General features: G+C 44.4%; 1 protein-coding gene across 7 annotated transcripts in view; it reads left to right on the forward strand.

Moving 5' to 3' along the window:
• Positions 1 to 15,293, forward strand: part of DYNC1I2 (dynein cytoplasmic 1 intermediate chain 2) — a 1,097,199-nt gene that overhangs the window by 351,866 nt on the left and 730,040 nt on the right. For 4 of the 7 annotated variants that reach the window (XM_069616201.1, XM_069616199.1, XM_069616202.1 and 1 more), the window contains one exon: positions 8,335 to 8,394. The exons of the other annotated variants lie outside the window; for them this stretch is intronic. In XM_069616201.1, coding sequence (XP_069472302.1) covers positions 8,335 to 8,394 — 60 coding nt within the window. The remainder of the gene's footprint in view (positions 1 to 8,334; positions 8,395 to 15,293) is intronic. 7 annotated transcript variants of the gene reach the window in all.

Raw genomic sequence — 15,293 nt, forward strand, 5'->3', positions numbered from 1 at the left:
ACATTTAAATATTCATTTTAAGTTTTGAAAACATAGCAGGATTTCTGAATAGCTGTGCTGGATATTATGCATAGGGATTACTCTTCTCGTGTGTTGATCCATTATACCAATTTTCTGGTAGCCAATAATACCAGATAGTGAAAGGGAACGGTTTCTCGGTGAGCACTCTGTAAAGTTATTTCTGATGCTTGTTAAGCTGCTTACTATCACATGCTGGTCATATAGTCCTTGTATGTATATAATGTTCTATAAAATGATATGTAATTTGTAATATTAGACTCCATGTCCTTTCCATGTATTTATACACTATTAATATGCTTACACTCTTCCCATCTTCCCCAATGATACCTCACTGGTGGGAACCTTTGTACATTTACTACGGTAACCTATGTAACCTTAAGGTGAAGGTATTCTTGTATCTTCTTGCATTCTGCGCCATGATACCTCCGGGTCTGGTGCACATTACAAATAAACAAACAAACATAGTCCGACATCTAGTGGTAATTGTGGAGTAGTGCATCTTTCTTTCGAGGATCGAAAGGGGACATCGACATGGGCATGCTTGTAACACTATCCCTAATGTCACGTGTTGTGTACCCAAAATCCCTCGCACGCTGAGGTCCCTCAAATTGTTTTTTTCCATCCAGCTAGCTGGTCGCCATATGTGGAGCTCCTAAGAGATATATTGCAAAACGTACAACTTTTGTCCCACGACCGTTGGTCATTTAGTCTTCAACGGTTACTGTGGACCCCTACAACTTTCAGCGACTGCATCAGCCAACGCTGCCGACCGCGTTGCCTCGGCCCTCCGGCCATGCCTATACAGTAGTGAGGGTGGGCCCCGGGTTTGATTCTTTAAGAATCCATTTCCTTTTCCCCTCTTTTCCCTACATGTATGGCTGCCGCCCTTTACCTCTACTATGGTGAGGATTCCATTTAAGTTCTGTCCGTCCTGTAACGGAAAGTACCCGTGGAAGGACACTCACCGATAGTGTAACAAGTGTGTGCCTCGTGATCATGATGAGCAAACCTGCAAGTCTTGCCAACTTCTTTGTCCGAAGACGCTAAAAGATTGTTGGATGAAGCAGTGGGCGGCCTAAGCCATGCAGTAGGCCAAGATTTGAACCCCCGTTAGCGCAGGCGCCTCTAGTGATGAGGATTCTAACGGCAGCCATGGCTCTGATGTGGAGGCCGTAGACCTCTCTGCGGATCCCTCTGGTTCCTAGTTGCCCGTCCCCAGCCCCCACAGGTAGGCCACTGGTACTTCTATGAAGAGACAACATCCCGGCGACAGGGGCGCACTCGCATCACAGAAAGAAAACCGCACAACCCCACAGATTCCCTCGCATGATAGGTCGAGGAAGCAACAGGCGTGAAAAGGCCCACCGAAGGTTTTGACGGCGCCTATCGATGCTCACGATCGGCTGCCCACCCTGCATCCGCCATCGCGGCATGCGTCCAGGAATTCCCAACATAAGGGCGCCTCTGTTAAAAACACAAGCGTGTCGACGTGCCAGCTAAGAGCGTGCCATCGGCAAAGGTTTCAGCGGCCCCGAAAACCTTGACGACGCAAAAAGGCATGTTGAAATCTTTCTCGAATCCACCAGAGCTACGCAAGAGTCTTGCTAACATTATTTTGGCGGAGAATAAGCTGAAACCCATCCTCCCGTCGAGAGGAGTATTCAGAAGGCTCCCAGCCTCTCTCTAAGACTTTAGCTGACAAGGCCCATCCTTCTAAGGACCTCGTTTCTCCAGAAGGGCTTTTTCCCTCCTCCTGACCCCTCTGGTTCATCCCAATGGACCAGAGTGAGGTTTGAGACCTGTACAAACAAACTTTCAAAGTTTCTAGACTTCTCTGACACTTTTTCACCCCTATGAGACCTAGGGAGTAGGATTCCTGCCCTAGTTTCCCTAAAGTGCAGAAAACCTCCACCCAAACCCCACAGCAAGAGGTTTGAAAATTACCTCGAACCTGAAGAGGTCTATGTGGATCCCTGACGAACAAGACAATCCCTTTGGGCAGAACACACCTGACCCATGCCCAGATTGGGGCAAGATCAGCCAGTGGATGAAGCACCTTGGCTTTCCCCCACTCAACGCCTGACCAAGACGCCCTTTGTCTTGATCCTCACCTCTACAGAGACAAGCTTCTCCTGTTGATGACCAAATGGCATTTAATGCAATCCTCAAAAAGGCTGAACACTTCAGATTGCCATGCAGGAGGTTGCACAAGATACTGACTTTGTGGAGGACATCCTGAAGGAGAAACCACCCGCAAGTCAGTCTATACCCCTGTTGAGTTACATAAAAAAGCGCAATGCACCGCCTTTGCTAACCCCTTCACTGACAATGGCCGCCAACCCTCAAGTCGAAAAACTGTTCTGCCCCTCCCATTCAGACCTGTTATATATCCGGGGGCATGCCACTCCAGATTCCCTTGTAGTTACTACTACCAGGAAAAGGGCTGGGGTGCCATTGTCTACTTCAGACCCCTCGATAGACTTTAAAAAGCTGTACACCCTCGGCAAACGCATCACCACTTCAGTGGCATACTCCACGAGGATTGCTAATAACACTATACTTCTTGCAAGCTATAATGATGTTCAGTTGAATTTACTTCAGGAGGATCTCCATGAAGTCCCAGAAGTGGTACGATCACGCCTGCTGGCGGTTGTCTCGGGAGGGAAACTGAGCACCCATAACGTCCTAAAGAACACTCTGGATGCAGCTGAAATGGCGGGACGGACCCTGGCTCAGGCTACTCTTCTTAAAAGGCACACCTGGCTTAAAAACTCAGGTTTTAAGCAGGAAACCCAGGCCTCACTGATAAACCAGTGGAAGACAGACATTTGTTTGGGAAACAGTGGATGATGCCTTAGAAACAGCAAAAAAGGAGCACAAGTATCTCAAATCTCTTAACCAAACCACTGCTCGCCCTTACCAACAGCGGGGAAGTAACTCTCGCCGCTCCTTCCCAGGGCAAACTTTTTCCCGTTCCCCACATAATCAGTATGGAACACGGGGGTTCACCATGGTCCTCTGGACAGGGCGCCCCTGGCACTGGTCAATACCAGCAGAGGGGTCAGCGAAGAGGCAGGGGTAGGGGCTCCACTCCAAGAGGCTCCCCGGCCTCTGCTCAGAAATTACTCGTCAGTCCGGGTCCCTTCCCATGCCTCCCCGGTCGGGGGACGTTTAGCATCTTTTCTTCACGCATGGGAGGGAGTCACTTCAGACAAGTGGGTGCTCAATACCATAGCCCACGGTTACTGTATCGAGTTCCACCGGCCACCTCGATACCGTACACCAACATCCAGATGCCTATCGCTAGCACACCTGCAGATTCTACTGGAAGAGGTGCAGATCCTTCAAGAAAAGGGCACCATAGAAGTCGTCCCCATTCATCAGGTACACAAGGGTATTTATTCAGTGTACTTCCTTGTGCCCAAAAAGGATCTCCCCATGCGCCGTGTTAGACTTGCGCCAAGCGAACAAATTTGTCGAGCCACAAAAGTTCAGAATGGCAACATTGCAGTAAGTAATCCCACTATTAACACTGGGGGACTATATGGCCACATTGGACATGAAAGATTCATACTTTCATATTTCAATGTTGTCAGCGCACATAAAGTACATAAGGTTCATGATAGAGGACAAGCATGATCAGTTCAAGGTCCTCACCTTCGGCATTGCCTCAGCCCCAAGGGTGTTTACAAAGGTACTGGCGGTAGTAGCGGCCCACCTGCGCAGGCAGTCATTCTAGTCTATCCTTACCTCGACGACTGGCTAATAACAGGGGATTTGTACGGAACATGCCTTTCAGATACCCAGAAGACGGTAGATCTCCTCTTCAGTCTGGGATTCTTGATGAACGAGAAAAAGTCCAGTCTAGAGCCCAGCCAAGGCAATCAATTTCTGGGGGCTCTAATTCGGACCAAAGACGGGCTTGTCTTCCCCTCCAACGAGAGGGTTCAAAACATGCTGTTCTAGATCCCTCACTATGTAGCTAGTCGCGATGTGACCGTACGCAAAGCCATGCGACTGTTAGGGATAATGACCTCCTGCATTTATCTAGACCCAGGCGCACGTTTGCGCATGCGCCTGATGCAAGAGTGGCTCTCGAGCCAATGGTGTCAAGCCAGCGGCCAATTGAACGATTTAGTGGTTGTCTCGGAAGCCTGCATTCTTTCTCTGCAGTGGTGGTCAAGGGAAAACCTCTTGTAGGGGAAAACCTTCACCACCCCTGCAGTAGAAACCACTCTCACCACCGACGCATCTCTGACTGGGTGGGGAGCTCACCTCCTTCATCAGACGGTACACAGTGTCTGGTCCCCCAGCATTAGCATCCAGCCACATAAACCTGTTGGAATTGCTAGCAGTTTTCAAGGCCCTGAAGGCTTTTTCAAACACACCCACAGGGAAAGACAGTCCTAGTCCTAACAGCACCACGGCCATGTATTACCTGAACAAACAAGGGGGCACACACTCTCCCGGACTATCCAAACTGTCTCTGAACATATGGAAATGGGCTCTCCAACACAAGATGTTCCTCCTGTCACAACACGTTCCAGGGGAACTCAATCTACTGGCGGACGTGCTCAGCAGAGACTTCCCACTACCCGTAGAGTATGAGAGGCGATTGCACAAAGACATTGTTCTCAACCTCTTCGCAGACTAGGGCTTCCCAGAGATCGACTTGTTCTCAACTCTGGAGAACGCACAATGCCCAGATTTCGCCTCCAGTTACCCGCAGAACCGCTCCAAGGGGAACGGTCTCTGGATAACCTGGTCAGGGAAATTTGTCTATGCTCCCCCCCCCCCCCCCCACCTCGACCACCGACTCCCCTACTCCCCTACTCAACAAGATAGTGCAGATGCATCACAAACCAGTCACAATGATTCTGGTGGCCCCTATGTGGGCCCGCCAACCCTGGTTCTCACATCTGATGGCAATGTCGGTCTCCCTTGCGAGGAAGCTACCATGCCCATACAACATGCTGTCACAGGACAAAGGGAAAACGGTATCCAGTTAATATGTCGAAAAAATGTTGTCGAATGACAAAAATTTCAAAAATATTTTACCACATTTTTTTTTCCTCGAATATTATTTTTTCATTTACATGTTTTTTTTGTTTCGCCAGTAAGACAAAATGGTTAAACAAAAAAAGGGGGGGGTGAGAGGGGGAACCCCCCCATTGCAAACAAAAAATAACAAAAAAAGACATTACACTTTTTTTTTCTTTTCAGTAAAATATTTTCGACATTTTTGTCATTCCACAAAATGTTTTCAAAATAGTCACTAGGAACCGGGGGAAACAATCCATCCGTGCCCGTAAACTCTCAATTTAGCAGCCTGGCTCCTGAGGTCATAGAGTTTCCTCAAAGATGCATGGACGTACTTAGAGAAGCAAGAAAGCCTAACACCAGACATTGCTATTCCAACAAATGGAAACGCTTCGTCATCTAGGACAATTCCAAGAGCATCAATCCCATTGACTTCTCATTGACACTTATTGTCCTGTACCTAACTCACCTACTCGACTCTGGTCTGGTTTTCATTTCCATGAAGGAACACTTAGCTGCACTTTCAGCTTACACCACATCCCAGAAAAAGGTTTTGTGGTGGAAAATTCCAGTGATCAAGGACTTTATGGAAGGGGTTAAACATCTACATCCATCTATTTAAAACCCAGCCCCCGGATGGTACCTGAATGTGGTTTTAACGAGACTAATGGGGCCTCCCTTTGAACTGATGCACAAGGCTAGCCTTAAAGCACTCGCCTACAAGACCGCCTTCCTGTTGGCAGTCACATCAATAAGGAGAGTTAGTGAACCGCAGGCACTTTCAGTTCAATACCCATGTGTCCCGATTCACATGGATAAGGTGGTTCTCCGCGCTCACCCACGATTTGCGCCTTAATTCATTTCGAAGTTCCATGTGAACCAATTAATAGAAATACCCACCTTTTTCCAGAATCCCACTAACGTGGCAGAAAGAAGCCTCCACACACTTGATGTGAGGACAGGAGTGATATATCTGGAAAAAACGAAACCACTAAGAAAAACAAACCAGTTTTTCGTTTCACTGGCAGCTGGTAGAGAAGGGGACCCAGTCTCTAAATCGGCCATTTCAAAGTGGATCGTAAACTGCATCACACTGCGCTACACTCTTGCCAAGAGAGATCTGCCCTTCAAGCCTAGAGCACACTACTCGGGCACTGGGGCTTCCATAGCATTCTTTGCAAATGTTCCTCTTGAGTCCATTTGTAAAGCAGCAACCCGGAGTTCTGTTCACACCTTTACACAACACTACTGCCTAGATACACACACTAGGTCTGATTCTCATATGGGACAAGCAGTGCGAAGACATCTCTTTGCTACTGTTCCTCCGCACATCCCAACACCATCTCTGGGTACTGCTCGATAGTTTATGCACAGCCTGTGATTCTAAGCAGATGGACATGCATTACTTACCGTAATGGCATTTCTGATGATTGTATCCTCTTAGGTTAACATGCGCCCACCCTTCCTCCCCTCTTGAAGTAGAAGGAACATGGACATCTTACACCTTTCTCTCTCTGTACTCGCTCACGCTAGTCATAAGGCACCCTTACGGCAGAAAAAACACAATCGGAGGGACCTCGACACGTGAGGTATTTTGGGTACACTATACGTCACATTAGGGATAGTGTTACAAGCACGCCCATGTCGACGTCCCCTTTCGATCTTCGAAAGAAAGATGCAATACTCTGTGATTACCACTAGATGTTGGACTATATGCACAGCATGTGAATCTAAGCAAATAGAATAAGCAGAAATGCTATTACGGTAAGTAATGCATGTCATACAGAGTGGATATTCTCAAAATATTGAGTAAAATGTGGCCCTGTTAATAAGTTGCAGGCAGACCTATGCCTGTGTCACATCATTCATATTCTGCTGTGTAGTGTTAACAATTCCTGAAACCAAGATAGTAATTATCGCAATGTAATATTATATATAATGCCATGTCATTGTGAGATCTCCTTCTGGATTTGGACTTTCACAGCTCCTATTTGGTTAGCTTTTTCACGTCTTTGCCTTGACACCTTCATGACCCAGTCTTCACCTGACAAAGCCAGTCCTGCCATTTTAGCAAACATCTTATATCACTTTGAGGTTCTCCTACTGCATAGGTGAAGGGTCTTGTGCATTGGGTTCCAAATGTGTACATACATTAAAGTGTTTGGCTGATTATAAACCTTCAGCGTGTTTCGTTACTTGAGATACAGTTTTCATGATGATAGCTCCTTGGACAGTTATCAACAGAATTCCTTTATAACCTATAAAATACATTTTTCTTATGAATATTTTGTTATATGCCGTGTATGTTGCCATTGTTGGTGTACAATGCAGTCTGGCTAGTTGAAAACCTGCTTTAAAACTCATTTAGATACTGATATATCACTAAGAGCTGAACATGTTTCCTATGCATGTTCGTGTTGGCAATTGGATTGCATATACACCAACGTGTGTTTCAGACGTAAAGGGGTAAGTAAACAAGGGCATTGTCTGCTTCTGGCAACTCATGTTTGAATTGTGATTAGTTTAATTAGAAGCCAGTTTTAATTCACATTCGCTACCATGCTCACACTTATACCTTTGCACCGCATATCTTTTATGGGTAATCAAGTGCCCCAAGTTCAACAAAAGCATTGTTTAGCTGTTAAACTACTACGCAGCCCCATTAGTTTTTGCTATCAAGTTTCCATACTTTTGTTTGTTGGTTTCCTGTCAAACAACGGTGGCAAGCCCCAGGCTGTGCTTAACCTATAATTACTGCAGTGTCACAACTTGGAAAGTTTAGCAGTAGTGTATCCCTGTGAAACTGCAGATTGCCTCCTTAAGAAAGGTTGTTGCATTGACTTCTTTTTTCACTGTACAAATAAGACAATGTCTTGCACACATGTAATGCTTTGGGGATTATTGCAGTAGATGTGTCCGCAAAACACAATCTGGTTTTACAAACCTGCAAAATTAACCTGTTTGATGCATGTATTTAATGTGACCACATACATCTTAAGCCTTTGTTTAGCCTGTTCAGTGTTCTTTACCTCAGTTTGCATAATGTTTTCACTAGAAATGAATGCTTGCATTTTCCAATTGCTTTTGTTCTGTTTCACCTAATTGCATGGACTATACTATTGAATATTGAACTATTGAATGTTCTCAAAGCTGCCTTGTCCTGACTAACATGGAAATGTTTAATTTTCCTGATTACTTTAACGATTTGCAGAATGTTTGCTTCACTAACTTATTTTCTTGCTAATGCTGCCTGGTTGTTTTGCAACCAATTAGGACTCTGCATTGGGATACTGACCCGTCAGTTCTTCAGCTTCACTCTGATTCCGATATGGGGTACTGCATGGATTTATTATCTTCTCTCTTTTGTATGTGTTTACGTAAATCTGTAAAACAATCGTGTTATATGTCAGATTAAAACTGTTTTCCATTTCACTAATTTCAGAAAACGTTCAATCACCACCACTCATAAAACAACGTTGTCTGAGTGTTTTCTTTAACTTCTGATATTGTTGTAGCACAACTTCACTTGTATTTCCAAGTTGTTCTGCCGTTATGACATTAGCAGAGACAAGGGCAGGGCTGCCATCACACACGCTAAGGTTATTGGACTTCTTTAACAACTTGTAGTCAATATGCATCTCCCCTTATTGGCATCTCAAGCAGCTTGTTTTGTGACAAAATATTTAGTCAGTTCAAGCACAGGTACATTAATCCAAGGCCCTCCCTTATTATCTGTAGTATGTGTATATGAGGTTTACCTTTTCCCTTTAGACTATGCACAAGAACTTCTACCAAGCCTGCCATACTGCTAGAACATCCTGCCCTATGTCACTTACTGTGGATAAGGGCACATTGACACCAGGGCATGTACATTGATTCTGGCATATAGAATGGCAAGACTTAATGCCATTTAACCATGCATGCCTTTGCTTAGCTGGTCTGTGACTGGAAAGCCAGTGAAGGTGTGGACTACAAGCAAAGAAGCTGTAGCGCCTGTGGCTGTGGAGTGGTTATGGTGAATACAGCTGTGGAGCTGTGGCACTGTATACGGCAACGTCATTGAACATCACATGATGGGGGAATTTACTGCATCCCTTATAACAGACTTGAGTAAGTGTACTAGGGGTTCCCAGAGATATCTATTTCTTCTTGTATGGACAAGTGTTATTGTATTTCTGAGGGCTCTAGATGATCTTTTTCCAGGACCCAATCCCTGTCCCACAAGCCTGGTAGGAGGGATAATTTTCCTCACTCTTCCTAGCACGAATAGGGGAGAAAGAGGAAAATAACCCTTGAGGGCTGCTGAGTAGTTCAGACGGGCCTTCTTAGCCCCAGTCCAGAGTTGCAGGCCATGATGGGCAAGGCCATAAAAGCAGTGTGTGTAATATGAAGATGCACAATCAATTGCAGTTGAGGATTTGGATCCTTAGGCTGAGGGCAGATATATTTCTGAAGAGTTGAGGCGCTCTGTTTTGACCAATGCGTGGGGCAGTCTAAATTTCCCTGTTTGTGAAGTGGAAGGGAACATCTTGAGTGGTTGCGACATAGTCTGAGACAACTCATAATGTGCTTATGAGGGAATTGGCCAACCCTGAGAAAGTCCTGTTGCCAGCATTTTTATGGACATGATACCTGGTTAAAGGCAACATCGGAGAACTGGCGGATTCAGTAACAGTTGATGCTATGGTACCTAATTTTGCTATTAAACCCTCCAGAGCGGTGGAAGATATGGCCCAAGGAACACAATTGACAAAAAAGGTAGACTCTGCATTAAAGAAATCTTATGCAGAGTACAACTTATCCCTGCACACTGTTATTTGACATTTATTTTTGAAGGGTTTGGAATATCCTTTTCCCCACCAGGGACAAGGAGTAAAACAGTAGCAGTGTTCTTCTGGATATTGAGCAGCGGACATAGGTCATTTTCGACATGGCCATACAAGGGGTGACAAGAGAGCAATGACATGCTGTGCCACGTCATTAGCAAGAAGAAACATTAGTTTACAGGACTGGAAAGTGGATGCTGCCCAGAAAGCAGTGTTGCTGCCTATTTGATTCCTGGGAGGATGTTTGTACCAACCTAAGATTGACGAACTGTGTAAAAAATCGTACAGTGACAGTTAATATTACTAACCATTGCATGGGGAGCAGTCGCACTCTGCCACAAAGCTAAAGGTGTGCCTAAGGACTCAGAAGAGGAGTTGCAGAATGTTGGAATATACACAATTGTATGGTCTGTCGGAAAATACTAAAACTCAGGCTTCAACTTAATCTCAAAGGCCCAAAATAATTTCCGACTATACTGGGGAAGAACAGAAGTCTCTCCTAATTGTGCGGGCGGGAGGGCATTGAGAGCATTTCTGTCAGCAAGGGAACATCTGATCCTCAACCTATTGGTATGTGGGATTGTGAGCAAAGGGTGCAGAATATAATTTACAAAAATCCCCTCCTTATGTACCACTTGGACACAGAAGCTGAGGGGTCCAGTGCAGAATTGGGCATTGAAACACATTTTAATCGATCTACTAGTCAAAGGAGTTATGAAGTGTTATGCCAGAAGATCGAGTCAAGGTCCTCTCTCCCCCAAACACAAAGGTGTAGCGGTTGGACCTAGGCCTGAGCAAGTATATCCCTATGTTGCACTTCAGAATGGAAACATTCCAGAATATAATCCCTCCAATCCTCCAGGATTATTCATTACAGCTGCATATTTACAGGGTGCTTACTTCCACACCTCTCTCTGAACCGCCTGTTCAAATGAATAGACTGTGTTGCTCTTTGGCCTGTCGACTACTCCAAGAATATTCCGAAAGCTAATTGCACTGCTTGTGGGGCTTCTACATCTGAAGGGTATTAGTCTTTTACCATACTTGGCTGATGTTGGCACATTTGATGGAATCTGCATTATCAGCAACATGAAGAGCATGTCCACTTCTCCTGGAACTGTTTTCTCATAAACCATCAGCAATCTCAGCTGCTTCCATTCCAATCCATGGATTTCATTTGAGCAGTTTTTCAACCAACATGGGTTTGGCCTCTGTACCAGTGCCTCATGCTCTGAAGTTAAAGGGACATTCCCGGGTCTCTCGTATGCCACAGTGCCTCGAACAGATCCTGGCTGTAGATCGAAGGGGACATATCGGCTATGATAGTCCTTCTACCATGGGCCAGAATGCGCCTCAAGCCGCAGGTGAATCATGTCCTATCAGCAGGCTTACTGGATTTTGAGACAGGAATTCCCACCTCAGACTGGATCAAAAGAGTTTCAATGGTAGTGATGCAGCATCATCTCAGCAGATGGTGAAGCTCAATCCCCAGAACTCAGGAAAATAACGACGGGTGCTAGTCTTCTGGGATGTGGAGCCATTTTGGATAAATTGAAGGGGGAATGCAGATGGTCGTTACAACAGCAAAGGAACTTCTCCAACTAGAGGCAGTTAACACCTGTTGGATTGGCTCTGGAGGTGTCTTATTTAGTAGCAGAAATATCCTGCTGCCCTGATAGACAACTTGATGGCTAAATCTTATATACACATGCAAAGAGGAACCCCCTACTAAGGAAATTATAATTTGGGCACTGGTATTTAATTTTTTGTTGATCATTTCAAATTACTGAACTCACAGGCATGCAATCTGAGACAGGTGTTCCCTGCACCCTTGGAATTTTGCTTTTTGACAGAAGCCTTCCTGGCTGCCTGCAACGTTCAGCACGCCTTAGATGGACCTCTTACTAATCATTTTGATCGTCTGATGCCTTCATATTGCAAATACCCTAGTTTGGGAAGAGTTGTTGCTTGGATGGCCCAGAACTCCCACTACATGCCTGTCCTCCAATTCTCATGGTGTTGACCAACATTAAGTCGGTAGGGATGGGGGGGGCAGAAGTAATCCTGATTTTGCCTAATTTCGGCCCAGCAGGACTTGGTTCCCTGTGCCTCAGGCTCTGTTGGTGACAATGGTGCTCACTTTGGCCTGCAGTCCAACTCCATTCTGGTTCCCATCCCCTCAATCAGTTTGCCTTGTTGGCTTAAAGGTTGAAAGGCTGTTCCAGAGTGCTTTGGGTTTATCAGCGGCCACTACTGTAGCTGTTCAGGAGAATATAAGGACATCTAGGTGTAGGCCCTATGTTCTCCACGGTCTTTCTGTCCGAATGTGTGCTTTTTCTGAAGCTATTGACATTTTTCACTGTGATTTCCCCTACCCCCTAGATGGTAGGATTCCTTTATGGAGTGGTACCTGATGGGGCTAGCTGTGGCAACTCTTAGAGTTCAATGACATGCCTTTGTAAGGTTTTTCATTCCAAGCCACGGGTTGGAGGTCTTGGCTCACCAAGGGAATTATCCAGTTGAACCCTCTTATGAAAGCTATGTTAACAGAAGGGGATTTCATCTAGATTTTGGATACTCTCCAGGTCCTCCTTTGAGCTTTTGAATGATACATGTTTAGACTGGCTGTCATACTATGCGCTTTTTCTAGTTGCTTTTGCATCCATTAAGTGGCTTGTTGATTTGATTGCACTTTGCTGGTGGTGTCCTGATTTTTGGAATTCTCGCTGCTTTGCATATTTTGAAGCCAGGGCATGGGTTCTTACAAAAAATCTGCTAATTGTTCCTTTTTGATGTTATTAATTTATATAGCGCTTTTGTCAAATCGCTTTACATATAACATGCTAACATAAAATATCACCCAAACGAATTAGATACTCCTTTATCGACCTCGAAAGGATGAAAGGCTGAGTTGGCCCCAACGGGATTGGAACCTGCGACCTGCAGGTCATACATGGATCGCAGCAGGAAGTGCTCATCCCGCTGAGCTATTTTACTGGCAGATCTGGATCTAGTGTTGCCGCACTCAATGCATTTTCGGAAGGGGAATTGTGTTAGCAAACTCTTGATATTCGGAGCGCTGTTCATTTATTTGAGAAGGACAGAGTTTTTTTGTAGAGTGGATAATTCTCTGTTTTGGCAATGATAGATGGGGATTGGAGCCCTGAGTGACTTTTTTTGACTTGTTGGGTCAGGATGGCCATAACTGAAGCTTATGAGATTGCTGGAGTACACTTACCTTCTATTGTTTAAGGAAGGCCTGCCTAGGGTGTGGCTGCTACCAGAGCAGATTTTGAGAGACATCCTCTCGCAGAAATGCCGTGCTGAGGCATGTCCTTCCCTGTTTGTGACTCATACATTTTGTCAAAATGTTGTGGCAAATTCTAGCACTGGGTCTAATAGTAGCATTGGTGGAGTGCATTCAATACATGCAGGTCAAAGATTCTCATTTGTTTGTATATGTGTTGATTCAAGAGGTTTGTATATATGTCTTCATATGTATGTACAGAAGGTGATGAGGGAGAACCTTTTGGGATAGGACTTGTAGTAGTGGTACTGATTCACAGTCCAGAATTCCTGCCCATACCCTCCCTGGGTTCACTGGTTGGGAAGTTCTTGGATTCAGTAACAGGATAAAGGGATGTGGCGGGCCTCTTCCATTGGTTGGGGACAAAATGCCATACCAAGTGGACATGCCAGGTACGGTGGAAGATCTTGTGTATAGTCTGAAGGGAAGAGGTACATTTTCAGCAATACAGACCTAAACACAAACAGGCTTTCTATTGTATTCAACACTTGGGGCAAGTGGATAGTTCATGTGATTGCGCTCTCCTTCCCACCCCAGATAAGATTATTTTTTGTATTCTGTACAGTGCTATGTTAAGGCATATATTGTCTGAGAGTGAGGAATTGTGACTAGACAAATGGTGAACGTTAACAAGCAATAAGCACTAAAATATGAAGATTGCTGATGGATTTGAAAATGTAACTGTTTCAGGTTTTCAAACACTTCAGAATAATGAGAGTAGCAGAGAAGAATCAGTGGCTTCAATGTTTCATATTATGTTATACCACCACACAAAACTTGACCTAACCCTGTCCACAGGCCCTCACTTCTTATATAATGAGTTCACACACAAGTATTTATGTCTACATCCTCTGCATTTCTGTCCATACTCAGCACCAAGACTGATAACCAAATCGTGTTAGTAGGAGCATTCTCTAGAATACAACTATTAAGTCATGCTCTGCTTTTAATTATCAATGCCTCAAACACAAAGCGCTATGCACCAAACAACCCATCTACCTTGCAGACTAGGGCAAGCCCACTTATTCTGAACAGCTGTCTCCCTCACCCTTTCCCTTGACAAATTCTAGATGGCAACTTTGGTAGTTGCTCCTTCCATCTAGCCTTGTTGCTGTTTAAAAATAAAAATGACTGCCACATTTCATTAACACCCCTGTTTCAGGTCTGGAAGCAGCCTGAAACCCACTTGTTGGAAGACATGACACACCATGCAATCTTTCCTTCCACCTTATCCTCCTCTCTCCCATAGCAAGTAAAGGGAATGTTTGTCTGAAACTCACTAGAACCTCTTCTTTGTCCGAAATTGCTGTCTCCTTTTCGGTTATACAGCAATATACAGAACATCACAAAAAAGCAATTCTCAAAATGGTAAAATATCAACATGTTCATAAACAAATGTTTAATGCAAAATGTAACAAGTTCCAAGTGGTTGAAAAATGATCCATTTTAATGTGGGCTAAAATACAAAAATGACAATCATGGCGTTCTCCCACTGTTCATTTTCTTCCATGAGGGCACTTTGATTCGAAATGATTTAAAATATTGAATCTTTATTTATGAAGGACAGTTAGTGTAAAGTATGCATGCCTACACTAAAATATTTGGCTTTATTAGTGAGCACTATCAAATGATCATAGTGTGCTACGGTATCGCAGAAATAATCGATTCCAAAAATAACTAATGAGAAATTACCGAATTATTTTGGTTGAATTTATTAGGTATTTTTGTACAATTTTAATAATATATAGATGTGGGGTAAAGGGTATAGGTGAAGGTAGGGGGGAAACTGGTGGGGGGGTACTGGGGGGGGGGTCTCCCGCCAGCATTATTAAAAGATAATTTGACCCAAAGAAATTCTGTCATCTCTCATAGGTATTTTTTTCCAATCATTTCATGGTAATCCGTGTGCTATGCAGAGGATCATGTTAATAATATTGCAGATTATTAATTGTATTGTCGGGTCCATCTTGTAACACTGTTTTGATATTACTTTGAGCGTCTAAATGGAAGTAATTTGCACCTTAGCAACAAACAATATTTCTTCAGTGGTGTAAAAGTCGAAATACGTGCACTGCTTTTCAAAGAATGCAAACATTTTT

The sequence above is a fragment of the Ambystoma mexicanum genome, chromosome 9, assembly GCF_040938575.1.
Source record: "Ambystoma mexicanum isolate Mex_15411 chromosome 9, UKY_AmexF1_1, whole genome shotgun sequence".
Classification (NCBI taxonomy): Eukaryota; Metazoa; Chordata; class Amphibia; order Caudata; family Ambystomatidae; genus Ambystoma; species Ambystoma mexicanum.